This window comes from Triplophysa dalaica, chromosome 4, assembly GCF_015846415.1.
Source record: "Triplophysa dalaica isolate WHDGS20190420 chromosome 4, ASM1584641v1, whole genome shotgun sequence".
Classification (NCBI taxonomy): domain Eukaryota; kingdom Metazoa; phylum Chordata; class Actinopteri; order Cypriniformes; family Nemacheilidae; genus Triplophysa; species Triplophysa dalaica.
Window position 1 is genome coordinate 6,921,698 of NC_079545.1, and position 16,342 is coordinate 6,938,039.

General features: G+C 39.1%; 2 protein-coding genes across 3 annotated transcripts in view; one reads left to right on the plus strand and one right to left on the minus strand.

The window, feature by feature from the left end:
• The first annotated feature begins 1,437 nt into the window (after window positions 1-1,437).
• Window positions 1,438-7,044, plus strand: spag8 (sperm associated antigen 8). Of its 2 annotated transcripts, XM_056746731.1 has the most exons (8): window positions 1,438-1,592; window positions 1,706-1,767; window positions 1,848-1,929; window positions 2,080-2,239; window positions 2,452-2,497; window positions 3,729-3,843; window positions 6,701-6,763; window positions 6,851-7,044. In XM_056746731.1, the coding sequence occupies exons 2-8, from the start codon at window positions 1,739-1,741 to the stop codon at window positions 6,953-6,955; spliced, it is 600 nt and encodes a 199-aa protein (XP_056602709.1). In that variant the 5' UTR covers window positions 1,438-1,592; window positions 1,706-1,738; the 3' UTR covers window positions 6,956-7,044. The 2 variants fall into 2 exon arrangements, with proteins under 2 accessions (XP_056602709.1, XP_056602710.1); XM_056746732.1 differs by lacking the exon at window positions 1,438-1,592 and having other exon boundaries at window positions 1,646-1,767.
• A 2,007-nt stretch (window positions 7,045-9,051) lies between these two features.
• The window catches only part of npr2 (natriuretic peptide receptor 2), a 42,045-nt gene continuing 34,754 nt past the window's right edge, over window positions 9,052-16,342 (minus strand). Inside the window, exons 18-22 of the mRNA XM_056745135.1 lie at window positions 12,768-12,836; window positions 12,483-12,657; window positions 11,258-11,356; window positions 10,640-10,731; window positions 9,052-9,551 (exon numbers count right to left, since the gene is read on the minus strand). Of these exons, the coding sequence (XP_056601113.1) occupies window positions 9,489-9,551; window positions 10,640-10,731; window positions 11,258-11,356; window positions 12,483-12,657; window positions 12,768-12,836 (498 nt within the window). The 3' untranslated portion in view covers window positions 9,052-9,488. The remainder of the gene's footprint in view (window positions 9,552-10,639; window positions 10,732-11,257; window positions 11,357-12,482; window positions 12,658-12,767; window positions 12,837-16,342) is intronic.

The window sequence follows — 16,342 nt, forward strand, 5'->3', positions numbered from 1 at the left end:
CTGTCTGTGAATCGACGGAAGAATTTATTAAGGTTGAGTAAATTTGATCTGCCTCCAAAATCTGCCAGTGTGAATGACCACACATAGGACACACTGTGAATTCTGGGTGGGGAAATGTTGTTTTAAGCTCCTGGAGCAGTGAGTGTTAGAAATGGTGCTTTTTAAGAAGGTTTTGAACACACTCTTCAGCTAATGGACATGCTATTTTTAACCAGGGAATAGTGATGTTGTTGTGCTTTGGGAAAACGATGTCACAGTTTGGGGTGAAATGACTTTGAGGTCTGAACTTTCTGAGGCTTGGTAAGAGTGGATCGGGGATAATGATATTTTGATACGTTTGAAGAACATGGCTTGAGGAATTTGGTAGGGCACCTGGTGACAAGTACACAAATTTTACGAACATGTGATCTGAAAGGGTAGGAGGTAATTGCATTACTTTAAGCTGCCACAAGTGCCTTTTCATTGCATTACACAGTGGCATCAGGAGCGAGTTGTTTGGAGTAATGTATTTCACATTGTATGAAAGCAACGTTCTTCACATTTTAACATAATATTACTGTTTCCTGCAGATGGTAACACAGCATTTTTATCAATTGCTTTTTTAAATGTTTTCATAAAACCACAAGAATGTGACAACATCTTAGTCCTGTATGAGCCTTCGCTATGATGTAAAAGGGCACATGGAGGGGTGGATTGAGCTATTGGCTCACTACATTGTGCTTAATTTCATACACTGGACCTTTTATAAAATAATGTTATGAAATATTTTGTTGCAGTGTATACAGTTTTACTGAGACTGCAATAATAATATATCTCTATACCTTTAAATAAGAAAGTCGTAACATAAATATTAATATATATTTTTAAGAACAAAAAATACATTTGTTGAGGTTCAAAGGCAACATACTTTTCTGTAAGAATAGTTTTCTTCTGTACAAATAAAAGAAATTAAGAATTTCGTGAAAACGTAAAAAAATCATTAAGAACAAAAAATACATACATTTGGAACCATTTCTGCAAGATAATTTTGCAAACAAATATGAATATTTGAAGGTTCTAACATTCTACTTGGTTATCATTATTATTTGTGTCTTACTAATATCTTAATGTGGTTTAGACAGTTGAAGTCAACCATATAAACTCCCACTCAGCAATAAGCAATAAGACCAAACGTCAGAATGGGTAATAGCCTACCATTAATACCAGACATTGTGGTTCAATTATTTAAGAAACAGTTAAATTAAAGGAATTTTTACACAGTATTTACCAAAATATTTAATCATACATTATACCTTGGCAACAATACCTTGATAACAGACCAATCACGACAGACCTAGTCAGCTTCACCAATCAGAGCGTTTCGGAAGGAGGGACTTCATATAGACTGGAAGAAATCCAGTCGTTTTGTTAGAAGAGGGACAGCAGTGAATAGACTTTAAATATGAGAAATATAAAACATTAGAAACATGAACATCCATTGTTAAACACCCAAAAAACACAATCAAAGCCTCAAAAACAGCAAAAAAACGGGGCCTTTAACTTCGGTTAAGTGTACACGGAATACGAATAAGACATTTCTCAAATAATATTTTGTAAGTATAATTTGTAAAGATGCATAATGTTTTGAACGACATTATGGTGACAGATTTTTTCTTTTGGGTCAACTATCCCTTTAACGCCTTTGTTGACGTTACCGCGGCAACAGCAGCGCTGAAACGCTCGATGCAACTTTGCCTGAATGATATTGAGACCTGTTAATAACGAGAGGTAAACGCTAATACTCGTCTGGATCTCTTTTTATTTAAAAAGCGTTAACCCTGTACGTTGTTTATCAAACGCCGTCATAGAAACATGAGTGCATTCACCCCGGAGATTATTGAGGAAAACAATACGAACAGAAGATGTTTACTGGGGAACTGGGTTGAGGAGGTAAGACAACATTAGATTCACTACACTACAGGGGTATTATATTTTTCAGGCACAGATCTTGAAGTTGACATAAGAACCCTTTGAATTATTTGCAAATCTCTCCACACTTCACCTGATCAAATGACATACGTTGTCTCGCATGCACATCAGAGGGCTACTGCATTCCTGGATAGATCAGGGCCTAAATCGTGTATTAATAAAAATGGACATGTGGGAATCCTCACCGTCGATGTGACTGCAACAGTGCAGGGTGTTACTACATTTAAAGATGCCTTTGGTACGCCTGAGAGCCTTGTGATACGGCAAAGAGGTAAGCTATTTACTATATAACAATTACTCTAATACACAGACTATTTTCACTGGAAGTTAAGTATATATATTCGCCTACTTTCTAAATATAATGTATGAGTTTATTTATGATACAGTTTTTTCTACGTTACATAGAAGTCCACTTCTTTGATGTTTAGCCTATTTCCAACCCCTCTGGGTCTCTCTGACCTTTTTAAATACATTTTCTTTCAGGAAAAAGGACTGAGCTTTTGGAAAAAGACATTGTCAAAAGAATAAGGTAAAGAAATAAACTATTTCGATTTAAGTTTAGCTATTTTTATTTAGTTTAATGTTCAACGACCTCATCCAGTGTAAAACTCAGATATTATCCTCCCACATTTCTCGTCTGAATTTTCAGTGAAGGAAACAGTGGGAGAGAAATAATGTAATGTTTGCGCCATGGTCTGCTTCATTGTAGCTACAATTAAATCCTTTTAGTTATTATTTATTATGTCACTTTCTGTTTAAACTTTGAGGCCTTGCAGACTGTTAAATGTAATAAAAATTGCTGTAGCTATGCAGCTAGTTTCCAGTAACTTCCTGTAGATTTATCTAATTTATTGGCAACAGTTTGTTTAAAGATAAATGAACATTGAACATCAACAAGTCTTTATCTTTAGTGAAAAAAACTATAAAACGAACAGAAATCCTCATCAACCCTTTTCAGCTTTTTTTCTCATTTTAATTCTCAGAATGCATTGTATGAGGCTGTATTGTATAGTATTTTCTGTAAAGATAAAGACTTGTTCATGTTTAATGTTCATTTATCTTTGAACAACTTTGAACAACAGAAATTATTTACAGTGTACCCTTGACAACAAGTATCTAAACCCAGACAAGTGGTTGCATATACTATTAAAGGAAAAGGATTGAGACATAACAGAACAATATCATTCTGATTTGAGACAGTATATTTATAGACCTTGCGTCTAGAATGGAAGTGATTCCATTTAATAATAACAACAGAACAAATCATATGGCATTTTTACAAGCCCATTTATTTAACATTAAAGAAAAAAAGTGTGTTTGCTGTTGAATAATAAACAAATACTTTCTGAGACTTTTGGACACTTTCTGATTGTCAAACATTAGTGCCTAATGTGAACTTGAATTGTGGTAATTCTATAGGCTACTTATGTGAACTGACTTTACACATCCAATGAAAATGATTTTGAGACCTGTTTTTAAAAGTAATTGCCAGTATCCAAGAAAAGTGGTCACTTCTGAGAAATTATTGTGAAAACAATTTGGCTATTCATGTCTAAGAACAGACTAAAGCTTTGAGTTAAGATGGTTGTTTTTAAAGAATAAGTCAGTAAATCGGAAGTATTGTGCAGTGTATTGTTTGTTTGTTTAGATGGAGCTTATAGAGCACAAGGCCTACCTAGTGTATCAGGTATATTATGAGCCTTTAAAAAATGTATTAGCATTAAAATGTGTTTATCATGATATTATGGTCTGTTTTACAGTGAACAGATACATGCAGAGTTGAACCCAGAACCTCCGGCTCCTGAGTGGAGCTCTGTGAGCAAATCAGACTACAGGGTGGAGGGCTTCAAATCTTTCCAAGCGCCACTGACCAAGGTCTGCCTCTGTTTACACTTACCTCTTCCAAGAACAATGTCATGGTCAAAGCATTTTAGATTAATATGTAAATATTAGTGACATAACAAACATACAACTGTTTATAAAAAACAAGGATTTGGTTAGTTCAATTTTAAGTCAATTGACCGATAATTTTTAATCAAATTGGTGCAATTCTTGCTCATTTTAAATGGTTTGGCTGTGTGACTAAATAAAATATTGCGTGTAGGGTCTCAGCTACACTCTGAAAGATACTACCTGTTGGGTTGAATTAACCCAGAAAATGTTTATATTTGACCAACAATGGGTTTATCATCCCGATTTTTGGGGTAAAAAAACCCAGCCTACTTTACTTACTACTCACTGGGTTTGTTTCGTCACTTTTTGGCCTGATCCTGGGTTCAAAATAACACAGAATATTTGAAGAGTTTGTTTCCAAAATGAGATAACTCCGTTTTTTGATCATTTTCCTAAATCATTTATTATGTTTTTTATTGCTCCCTTTCTGTTGGTCTCTCGATGTGTGTCGAACCGACAGATGGGGTTCGCCCTTGAGAACCTGTCAACTTCGACTAGCTTAGAAAAGGCCAATGACATTGGCAAAGGAAATTTGCATGCCGGACTCTGCCCCCCGATATCGGGGTATAAAAGGGAGACGGCGTGCTGTATTCATTTACATTTTTCTTATTCGGAGCCTTCGCTTCATGACTGAGCAAGCTTAAAAATTCTACAAGCAAACTGCTGGATTCTTACAACGTGGTGTAGGGGACTGTCCCTTCCTGCAGCGACTTCCCCTGGGTGTCTCAGCGGTTCCAGAAGTGTTCGAGCAAATTCTAAAAGAGCTTCTTCCCGGAAGGTCATGAGGAACTCGTTTCAGCGCCCTAACTTCCCTTGATAGTTGGGCAGCTAGAGGCTATGTCGATGTGCCCCAGGTGGAGCGTGCGGTCGCCGTGCACCTGTGCCCGCAGATGGTGGCCACCTGAAGAGGTCGACCTAGACTCCCGTCCAAAGTGTGTAGGACTTCGGCATCTTTGGTGTCAAAGGCCTAGAATCCTGCGGGCCAATGATGCCTCCTCTCTCCACGCCATTCTCTTTTGCAGGTCCATCAAGTCAAGGCGTTGAAAGAGGTGTCTGCTTTATAATTAAGGTATAAAAAATGATCAAATGTGTTAAGAAAAATGTAAATATCTAAAAGCTTAAATTTCTATATATTTAGACCACAAATTATTTATTGGTTAAGGCGCCACATACCCTGTTGCAAGGCCAGGAAAGAGGAGCATCAAGTGCTGCTAACTGCGCCGTACTGGCCCAACCGGACTAGGGTTTTGGAGCTAATGCTTCTGACAACAACTCTCCCTGGCCGATTCCCCTGATGAAAGACCTGCTTTCTCAGGGGAAGGGCACATTGTGGCATCCCAGGTCAGACCTCTTGAACCTCCCTGTCTGGCCCTTGGACGGGACGAGCAAATCCTGAGTCGCCTGCCCCGGACCATCCCTCACGCTAGGGCCCGGCCACTAGGGGGCTATACACCTATAAGTGGCACCTGTTCCAGTCATGGTATTCTTCTCGAAGAGAAGACCCACGGAGTTGCTCGATCGGGAACGTGTCATCCTTTTTACAAGAGAAACTTGAGACTAACCTCTCCCCTTCCACACTGAAAGTGTATGTAGCCGCTATTGCCGCTCATCACGACTCAGTTGCTGAAAAGTCTCTGGGACAGCACGACCTGATCATCAGGTTCCTAAGGGGTGCGAGAAGGCGGAATCCGCCTCGTCCGCGCTCCGTACCCTCTTGGGACCTTGACGTGGTCCTTGACCCCCTTCGAGCCCCTCGGAGACTCCGCTCTTCCTCACCAAATGATGAAGACCGCTCTCCTGATGGCGCTCACTTCCATCAAGAGGTTAGGGGACCTACAAGCATTCTCTGTGTCCCCGGATTGCCTAGAATTCAGGCCCGGTGATTCTCACATTATCCTGAGACCCCAGCCTGGCTACGTGCCCAAAGTTCCCACCGTCCCTTTCGTGAACTTTGTCTATTTTGTAGGTCACACAGAGATTAGCGCACTGAATTGTAGATGCCGTCACAACGAGTATAGCCTCCTCGTGGGCACTGGCTCAGGGCACCTCTCTGGCAGCAGCTGCAGTGCTGCGGGTTGGTCTCAGCCCAGCACCTTCGCAAGGTTTTACAACCTCCACGTAAAACCGGTATCAGACCACGTCTTGCATGTGGCACTTACCCAGTGGCCTTACGGCCCGTGAGGACCGAAGGCAGAGGTTTCCCACCATTTCAAAAAGCTCCTCTGGGATCCCCACCTACCTATCCACTGGAAGATCGCGAAAGTGTTTGACGTCGAATGCAGCACGCCGTCTCCCTTTTATACCCGGATATCCGGGGGCGGAGTCCGGCATGCAAATTTCATTGGGGAATTTCATTGTCCTTTTCTAAGCTAGTCGAAGTTGATAGGTTCTCAAGGGCGAACCCCATCTGTCGGTTCGACACAACATCTCATTCCCTCCATCAGGGAACTGTGGTTACATCCGTAACCAAGACGTTTTACTGTCTTAGTTAGTTGTATTTTGTATTTTGGCTTAAATCAAAACAAACCAACTGCAGTTTGATTGATATTTATTGGAATGCACAATAAAAAAACATGTTTTTTTTTATTTTGGAAATAAACTCTTCATTCAGAGTGTATGAGAAAATTATACAAATTCTAAAAGCATTAGTGAAATGATCTTGAAAAGTAAAGAAAGCAAAAAAGGTTTAAAAAAGGTCACATTTTAGGCCAACATTATATTACAAAAGTGTTTGTGCGAGTGTGTGTTGAGTGTCAATTCTAATGCTTGTCTCATGTAGGAGCATAATTACACAACAGACCGGGCCATCACATTTTGGAGTGATAACTATCAGAAAATTCAGGTCAGTTTATGTAGTATTCTACTGCCAAGGATATATGTTGGAATGAAAATACATCTGTGTGGTTTTAACCATTGTTTTTGTTCACAGGGTGTGACAGCAGTGTCAACTGAGGATAGCCCTTTTAAAAGAAATGCCACCTTTAGCACACCAATTAGTGAACAACTGGACTGCCAGGATGATACCCATTTGTAAAAAATTGGGAAGAGAATATTTTATTATCCATTGCAAAATATTGGTTCATATTGGTCTATTCATGAAGTAATAAATACTTTTTTCCTTTACCAGAAAAATTATAAGGAAATTATTTTGAACCACATTTAACAAATAGTGTTATAAATACATTTGAGATTTTTTTCTATTTTCTACACTATGATCTATGTTACTTTCTAACTACCAAATACGCTTCCAAACTATATGCTTTTAAATGACGAGCAATTGAAAAATGTATTCTCTGCTGATGACAAACAAATGTTGCTTAACGGTATGTTATTTGCATCCAGACATCAGTCATCTGCCTTTTTTCACCATGAGAGAGTGAAGATCTTACTATGTGCTTGTAAAATCGACCTATGCTCCGGGTTCCTTTGAATCAGAATGGATTTTTTTCACACAGCTGTGCCGTCTAGAATCAACCAGCCGTTCCTCTTTAATGCTTTAAACCGGGATTAACACGGAGTAACTTGGCAACAAGTAATTTTAGACTATTAATTCAGTGTTATCTCTGGGAAACTTGACAAAGTTTATGAACTTGAGCAATTGCAAAGCAAATGTAATCAAATCCAAACTGATCTCATGGGAATTCGTAACTATTTTACGAGATGGCTTATTTGTATGAATTTGTACATTGTGATTTATACAAAATGTAAGATTACTAGGAAAATAGCAATACTGTAGCCCCGCCCCTAAACTCAGCATCGCTGGTGTGAAAGCAAGTCGTAAAATGTACGAATTAGCCAAAATGAGACATATTGTAAAATAGTTACGTTTTTGCAGTGAGAATGTGTTGTCAAATCACGATTTAGTTAATAGTATTCAGTTTAAATTTTTATTAAAAAATCCAGAAACCAATAAATAATTTGTTAGATATTTACATTTTTCTTAACACATTTGATAATTTTTTATACCTTAATTATTCATATGGCTTAGTAAATATCACTAAAATAAACAGTTAAAACATGTCAATAAAACTCATAAGAACCCATGATAACGGCGTTGTGTCAAGTGACGTCCGTAGACACGGTGATATATTAAAATTATTTAAGAGATTTTCTCAGTGGGACATATTAAAAATTTGATAAAAAATCCAACAGTTAATTTCTTGAAAATGTACATATACTAGGTTTATTTAATGAAAAAAATAATTATTCATTTGGTGAATTCTAATAGAAAATGTAGGTTACTCAGATATTTACCTACATTCACTCCTTGTATTTTTTCTACTCAAACAGTATATTTCATTGATTTCACTGCTTCAAAATGTACTCTTTTTGTGAAAATTGTTTCACGTAAAATCGTAATTACATTTTTTGGAGTGTTTTAAGTTGCACATATGTATTGATTTCTGTTCCTACTGTATATTGTGCATAATCTACTTCCTAATTTATAAACCAGACTTCCTTAAGGCCTTTTTTGAAAACAAAAGTAAAATGGTTATCAATACTTTTTAAATGAGCTTTTTCCTTTTTATAATTGGACAGTATACATGCATGTTTAAACTTAAGGCCACGCTTGCTTATTACCGAGTATATCAGGGCAAAGCCTACAGAATGACCTCTCGGCAACCGCATACAATAACAGAACTGCGAGTGGGTGGTCATTAAGAATGTTGGGGGCGAGAAGCGGCTGTGAATATGAGCGCACATGCACACAGATGCGGTGCACTAAAGGCACAGATGCCAAGATGCACTAAAGGCACAGATGGATTCTTAATGATGAGACTATGATGTCATGCCTATTTATCACCAAACTGTAGAGTGAGCAGTAATGATTAGAGTTGTTCTTTAAAGAGATAATGGTTTCAAAGGGAGAGTATTGTACGGTATGTGTACTGCCTTATTCTTAATACTATTCTTATTCCTTCTGTCATGTTAATTTATTATGTTTTAGATTTCCCATTTGGTAATGTGAGATGATTATTATTTTATTATTATTAGACGTGTGCAATACTCAGGAGTGTGTGCTAATGACATATAAAGCCCTTTGGGAAGGTGTATTCATGGGAAAAGAGCACTTCAGGAGGAATTCATTAGTATTAAAAATTCTTTAGAGCTGTCAAGAACACAACCGCATGGTATTAATTCTGTTTATTGAACAAAATATCTTACATTGTCTTGGATATACATATATACAAATATTACATTACGATATAACTTCACTTCGCGTCCAACAAAACCTTTCACTCGGCATTCTCCTTTTGAGGAAATATCAAGTACACGTCAACGATTTCCAAATCACGGCATATAAATCTGAATATAGAAAGCACATAAAAATAGGAATTTCACCTGGAAAGACGTACTTAACTCTAAGCACAAGAGAACTTCATTATAAAAAACACTTTACAATTTTTGCAGTTTAAGCAGGTATGAAATATACCTGAATTGACCTCCCTCAAAAGGTATTATAATGTGCTGTTCCATGTAAGAGTGGGAAACACCCTTTCAAACACAGAACAAATGTATGAAGCAGTGGCTCGTAGCGTGGTCACTTCCTGTCATCAGCAGTGCTCTCAGATAACATAGACATCTGTCTTCTCTCCTAGAAGCCAATATGTTCTCATTTTGCCTTTTCCCTGGAAGAGATCAATACACACATCAATGAGCACTCAGCAACCTCGCTGCAGGCACTAATCCACCAAGAGCAATATGCTCGAAATGGGTATGGTTACCCAAAAATGAACGTTCTGTCATCATTTATTCACCATGTCATTTCAAACACATATGAGAAGGAAACACTCGTGACTAAATGGTTACTGAGGTTGCTGTTCAGGCTGTCAGACTAATGACATCATTCACCCAAAATAGATCATGTCATTCTTCAGTGGATTGCAAAATCTTGTGGATTGTTTTTGTACCAAAATGCCTAGGCAGCTTTGAATAAGTCAAATCAGTCTGACAGATCGATATCAACGTGATGCAGCATAGTCAAAAAAGATCAGATTTCACAGGACTGGTTACTTCTGTTGCAGACAGCTCCTTGTAATAGCAGACATTGTGAAATTTAAGAGGCTCAAAGCGAACAGATTATTTTCTTTCAGAAGATACAACATGAGTGACATTTAATGTATTTGAATAACTGAAACATGGCCCAATCAAATTCTATATGAATGCATAAAGGATATTTGTTGGCCTGATTTAATCTCATTGTGATCCTTTTAATAAAATCATATAGGAAAAACAGAAATTATGTTTTTGAATCATACTTTATTTTAAAAGTTGTTTATAAGAACGTATCCAAAGTTTTTTTGATTTAGTTTTTTGCGACCATGTTTTATAAAGGATTTTGTTTTTATTTTGAGTAATGTTTAAATACTATATAACATTTCATTCAGATACCTTAGCAATGTAAATACACATTCCTTACTTAACATTTCTAGTAATGGGGGAAAAAAATCCAGTTTACTCAATAAATAATTAATAAAAAGATATAAATATGAACAATACATACAATTATCGATTCAAATAATAAATTCTTCATAAAGTGTTTTATTTTATCAGCATTATTGTACGCACATAATTTCTTCAAGAAATAGTTTAAACAAAAATGGTCCTCATTGACTTGACCCTAATAATTTTTATTCCTACTTTGGGAACCCAATGGGGGGGGCATTTTTTCGGTTGAACTATTCCTTTAAAGCATTCACACGTGAGATTTGCATACCTTCATCTCTACATCTCCTCGCAGCTGGAGGTCGAAGTAGCCAAATTCATCCAACACCTCTTTGGTGGTTGAGGACATATGTATTCTCAGAGCTGTGGATGAAATTATCATTTAATAAGGTCTGATAGGGTTTATTCCCCAATCACTTCATTCCTAATCTGTGTTTTTCCTTCCATAAAACACAAATCGAGAAAGTTTATCCATTGTGTTCAATTGTGAAACATGAAAGCCTATAGCATTTTGGGTTAATTAAGGTAAACCTAGTACAATATTTCTACTTCAAATATATGAAAGCATTTATCAACTTTAGAGCTTTTTTATTGGATTTTTGTTACAGCTTAATGCTGTTACATATAAATTCACTTCTGACCTTAAAGGCATTTGATAGCCCTATTCTCAAATGTACATGGAAAATATGAGTGAACATTCTTTAAAATGTTTGTTTGTTTGTTTAACAGAAGAAAAAACATGTGAATGTCTCAAAAAACATGACAAATAAGACAGGACATATATTCAGGGGATGAAATATTCCTACAGTATAAGAGTGATATACATAGTGGAGAAGACGCTGCAGATCTGCTGTGTGTGCTATAGAAAGCACTAAGCAGATTAACCCACCTTCCCCTGTAGACTCCATGCGAGATGCTGTGTTGACAGTATCTCCAAATAAACAGTACCGAGGCATCTTCAGCCCTACTACACCAGCACAGACAGTTCCTGTACAAAACACACACACATTAATTTACAGGAGCTGCTTATAAATGGTCATAATGCTACTTGACAGGTTTGAAAATCAACAGAATGGGAACATCGGACTGTGATAAGATGATATCTGACAGAAGCTCTTTATAATGGTCTCAGTTGCACATCTACTTGTATATAGAGACTCGGAAAATATATACAGATCATACAGTGTAAACTTGCAGGAGCACTGAAACAGAGGGAAGAGGATTATTGTTTGACTAAGAGAAGATTTCCAGAAACAGAAACTATAAATTCTGTAAACATAGAGCAAAGGGTGTTTAAACTAATAGTAGCTCAGATAAGCCTTAAGAAAGATACTTCACAAATCGTACATGAGATTAAAAAAATCTCAACGGGGTCTCTTCGGCAGCAATGAGAAGATATAGACAATTAAAGTTAAAATATGTCTTCTGCCTAGAGAAAACTTTCCTTATAGAAAAATCTTATTTACATTAACATATTTGGCAGACGCTTTTATCCAAAGCGATTTACAAGTAGGGTGCAGTGGGCAGCTATCACTGCAGAGCAAACAGGGGTAAGGTGCCTTGCTCAAGGGCACTTCAGTCATTTCCTGGTGGCACTGAGAATTGAACCAGCAACCTTCTGGCTACGAGTCCAACTCTCTAACCACTAGACCACAACTGACCTTATAAGGAAACAATCATTTTAAATACAACTGTAAATGAAACTTTCATTAAAGGACGTGTGTGTACGTTTAAGGAGGATCTATTGATAGAAACGCAGTATAATGTCCTGTCATCAGAGGTGTATAAAAACCTTACATAATGAAGTGTTATGTTTTTATTACCTTAGAATGACCTATTTCTATCTACATACACCGCGGGTACCCTTACATGGAATTCACCATGTTGTTTCTAAAGTAGCCCTAAATGGACAAATTGCTCTACAGAGCAATTTAGCAAAGAAGCTAAAACGTGGCAACACATTAGGGTTGGAATGAGCTGTTTGTTGCAATTCGTAACCTCACCACTAGATTCGGCTAAATTTTACTGACTGGGCCTTTAAGTCTTAAGGCTTTCTCAATGCTAATAATATTAAGTTTAACATTAATGAAATATTATTGATGGAGTAACAATACCTGTGTGGATTCCTATCCTTAATCGTAGTTGATCGTTCGGTCTGTGTCTGATTTTGAAGGTTTTAACCTGTTCCAGTAAAGCTAGTGACATGCTGGCTATCTCACGTGCATGTAGTTTCCCATTGCGCACAGGCAAACCCGACACCACCATGTACGCATCACCTATGGTCTCTACCTGAAATTGCAAAAACACATGGTCAAACACAGGTCAGCATATTTTCTGAACTTGAAAAACAGTCTGAGTTTCTGTTTGACTCAAGCACAATTAAATCATATTTTTCTTACCTTATATACATCAAAATTGTCAATGATGGCATCGAAACAGGTGTAGAGATCATTAAGCAATGTTACCACCTGAAAAGAGTTAAAAGCGAGCATTAAGAACACATCCATGACATGAGATCACTCAAAGCAATATGTTTAATAAAGCAATGAGAAGCAGAGCTATGTGATTTTATTAGGAATAAAGTTGATCCAATATTTACTTTCTAGGCACACAAAACTTTTCACGATTTCATGTTAATGTATTTTAGAAAATGGTGGGAAAACCACAAGTGTCCAATATATCAGCAGACCAAACGCAATCACATTATTTTATTCTCATTCTCGTTCAAACTCAAAATTCACTAGCGAAACACTGCTCTCCTCTTGGAGAGTGTGTTACGGAGACCACATCCTACCACTAGAGGAGGTACATGTGGAGACACTAACATGGTCTCACCAGTGGGGAGAAACGCGAGAAATGTGTCAGCCCGAGTAGGGGAGACAGAACCCAGGTGGGAGCGCACCGGAGAGGAGGTCACAGAATCACCAACAGGGGAATCAGGAGTGAGGTATTCAACATATGGGACCACCCTGCAGGCGAGTCACTACGTATGGGGCAATAGTCCTAGTATAAGGGTCCACCTGAGCATGGGCGACTCTACCCATACTGGACTTGGTTTCAACAGACGTTCTGCCCGGTCTGTTTACAAAAAAATCCCAATGCTTAGTGATGGATGGAATACCTGTACTTCACTCTAAGGGAGAAGTAGGGAGGCTATATAGCTCACTGGACTCACCTGAAATGGGGAGAAGGCGCTTTGTAGGAAACGTAGCGTGTAAGACATGTACTGACACTGGTTCCACTCGGAGGTGGAAGGTTCCAAACCTTGCGAAGGTACTGGGCGTAGCCCAACCCGCAGCATTTAATATATCTGCCAGAGAGGCGCCTTGAGCCAGTGCCCACGAGGAGGCCATACTCCGAGTGGTGTGGGCTCTCACTACCAGTGGGCACGGGTCATCTTGGGACTGGTATGCCAAATGAATGGCACCCACTATCCAATGCGCCAACCTCTGTTTGGGGACAGCCCTCCCCTGGTGCTGTCCTCCAAAACCGACAAGAGCTGCTCAGAGCTTCTAAGGCTCTGTGTGCGGTCCAAGTAGAGGTGCAGTGCACGTACTGGACACAGCACGTTGGAGGTTGGGTCTTTCTCCCCAAAGGGGAGCGCCTGCAGGTTCACCAGGGAGTGGTGGGAGTGGTGGGAACCTTTGGCACGTAACCGGGCCGTTGTCTCACGGTATACATGAGAGTTACCGTCCAAATTCTAGTTATCCATGGGACACGAAGAATGCTGGAGGTCCCTTACCCTCTTGTAGAGGCGAGCGCCATCATCAGATGAGGAGACTGACGTCTCTGAGGGGGTCGAAAGGGGCCGTACCGAGGCCCTGTAGGACCATATTACGGTCCTAAGACGGTACGTAGCGCGGCCGAGGTCGTGCCCCTGAGGAACCTGGTGACCAAGAGACTTACTCTCCAGGAGAATCGTGATGAGCGGCAACGGCTTCACCGTCCAGGGAAGTTACAGCTCCCTGAGCCCTTTAGATAGGAACATGCTGCAAATGGCATATTCCATGACTTTGTGAGATCCTCATGCATCTCCAGGTCAGCCGCGAGCTTTCGGGCAAGCACGGCCGTCATCTCTGCGTCGCCTCCTCTTGTGGGCTCAGCCAGGTGAGCGTTCCGGGGCATGGATAATCCGCGAGCCGAAGCTGGTGGAGTGACATCCACGGGAATCCCCGATCAGCCCTGCCTCAGGAAGCGCTCAGGAAGCAGAAGGGGTTGCGGCTACATTCCAGAGAACGTTGCCGACTCTGACCACAATACCTAAATCAACAAGCCGTGCCACTGCATGCTGGAACCCCAACTTGCAGTACAGGTGTCATGCCCGTCGGATTCGAGGATGTGTCTGTCATACCCAAGAACACAGTTGCAAGACATGCCAGAAGACAGTGCAAACTGTGAGAGGAAACTTTTAGAAATATTTGTAGCTCGGTGACGAGACACCCAGGGCAAGTCCGCCACCGAGAGTGGGAAATCCACCACCGCAGAGGGAGAAATCTGCTGCTTCGCATCGTAACTCGGTCAGTCTAGAAGAATCTCGAAGATTAGGTTCCGAAGAACAAAGGACGAATGAATGACCACAGCCATCTTCCTTTCATACCCGTATGTACGGGGCGGAGACTGGCGTTCGTGTGCCATTCGCCAAGCCCATTGGCATTTTAAATTCCTCTCTGAGATGATAGGTTCTCTAGATCAAACCCCAGTCTGTCTCTCAACACAACGTCGAGAGACCGACTGAAGGGGAACTATGTATTCACATTGAGTAGCTGGGTGGGAGTACAAAATGAAGCTCAGCATTGGTAAGAATTTAAGGTGGCTCGGCAAAAAAACTACACATAACATATAAGAAAAGCTTACTGAGTCAAGACATAGGAAAATGTCTATAAAATATTACAACAAGAGATGACCAACAACTGATAAAACTTTAGAAAAATGTCAAATTAATACCTTAAAAGTTTAATGTTTTGTATATTTTGTACCATACAGCTCACATTTCGATGGGTTTCATCTCACCTGACCGGGGATTAACAGCTAATATTGCACAACTACACTCCGCGGACATCATATTTGCCAATAATAAAAGTTGTACTTATATTTATATGGATATCTGTACTTCTGGCATTTTCCATAGAGGTTTAGAAAGAAATAACTGCTGTGATGTGTTTCTGCATGAACTCCTGATGCCTCCCACAAATTAAAATACTTTCTGCCCAATCCTCCATCCCATCGCTTTGGATGTACGCCCAGATTGAGGCCTTACAGAGAAATATATTTGCATACATAGAAAAGAAAGGATGATAAATTAAACAAGGGGGCCAACTTCATTAGGTGGTTTTCATACTATAACCTTAATCAAAACTATATCCAGAGAAAAACTGATAGATTTTAAATCAATGTCTCTGAACAGCTGTTGTGAACTGCAGCGTGATCCAAACACCACAGAAAACAACATGACATATCACATTTGTTGTCTGCATGTCTTCTAATTTCAGAGTAATTTCATGAGAAGTCAAAAAATTGGAGTAAGAATGGCCTCAAATGTCCCATAATTATAAGGTGCACGCAACTTTTTCCACTGTTAAAAACGAAAAATGTCCAGTATTTATGACTGTTTTAATGCACACTTTTAATGCGGGTCCCTGCTTATGATGGCCGCCATATTGAATCACAAGACCAAGTATGTCTTGGTATGTCAAGTATGGCTTAAAAAAATGATGACACAAAAAATGACAGATTAGTGGAATACTAAATATCGTTTCAGATATTTCAGCCACAAAACTAGGCAAACATTTAAAGGGGTCATAGGGCGCGAATACATGTTTTTCTGTTTTCTTTGGTGTGTTTTTAGACAAGTAAGATTGCAAAAATTAAAGTGTCGGAACACAAGATGGATTCTATCTAAAAGCGAATGCTCTCCCAGACCTGCCTGAAACGCCTCGTGTAACCACACCCCCACAAATCTACGTCAGTTCGTGGT

Excerpts from the sequence above, each read along its gene's own strand:
- spag8 (XM_056746731.1), top strand. The coding sequence starts at position 1,739 with ATGATATTGAGACCTGTTAATAACGAGAG. Across the intron at positions 2,498-3,728 it reads GACATTGTCAAAAGAATAAG|TGAACAGATACATGCAGAGT; the intron begins GTAAAGAAATAA and ends TCTGTTTTACAG. Across the intron at positions 6,764-6,850 it reads ATAACTATCAGAAAATTCAG|GGTGTGACAGCAGTGTCAAC; the intron begins GTCAGTTTATGT and ends TTTTGTTCACAG.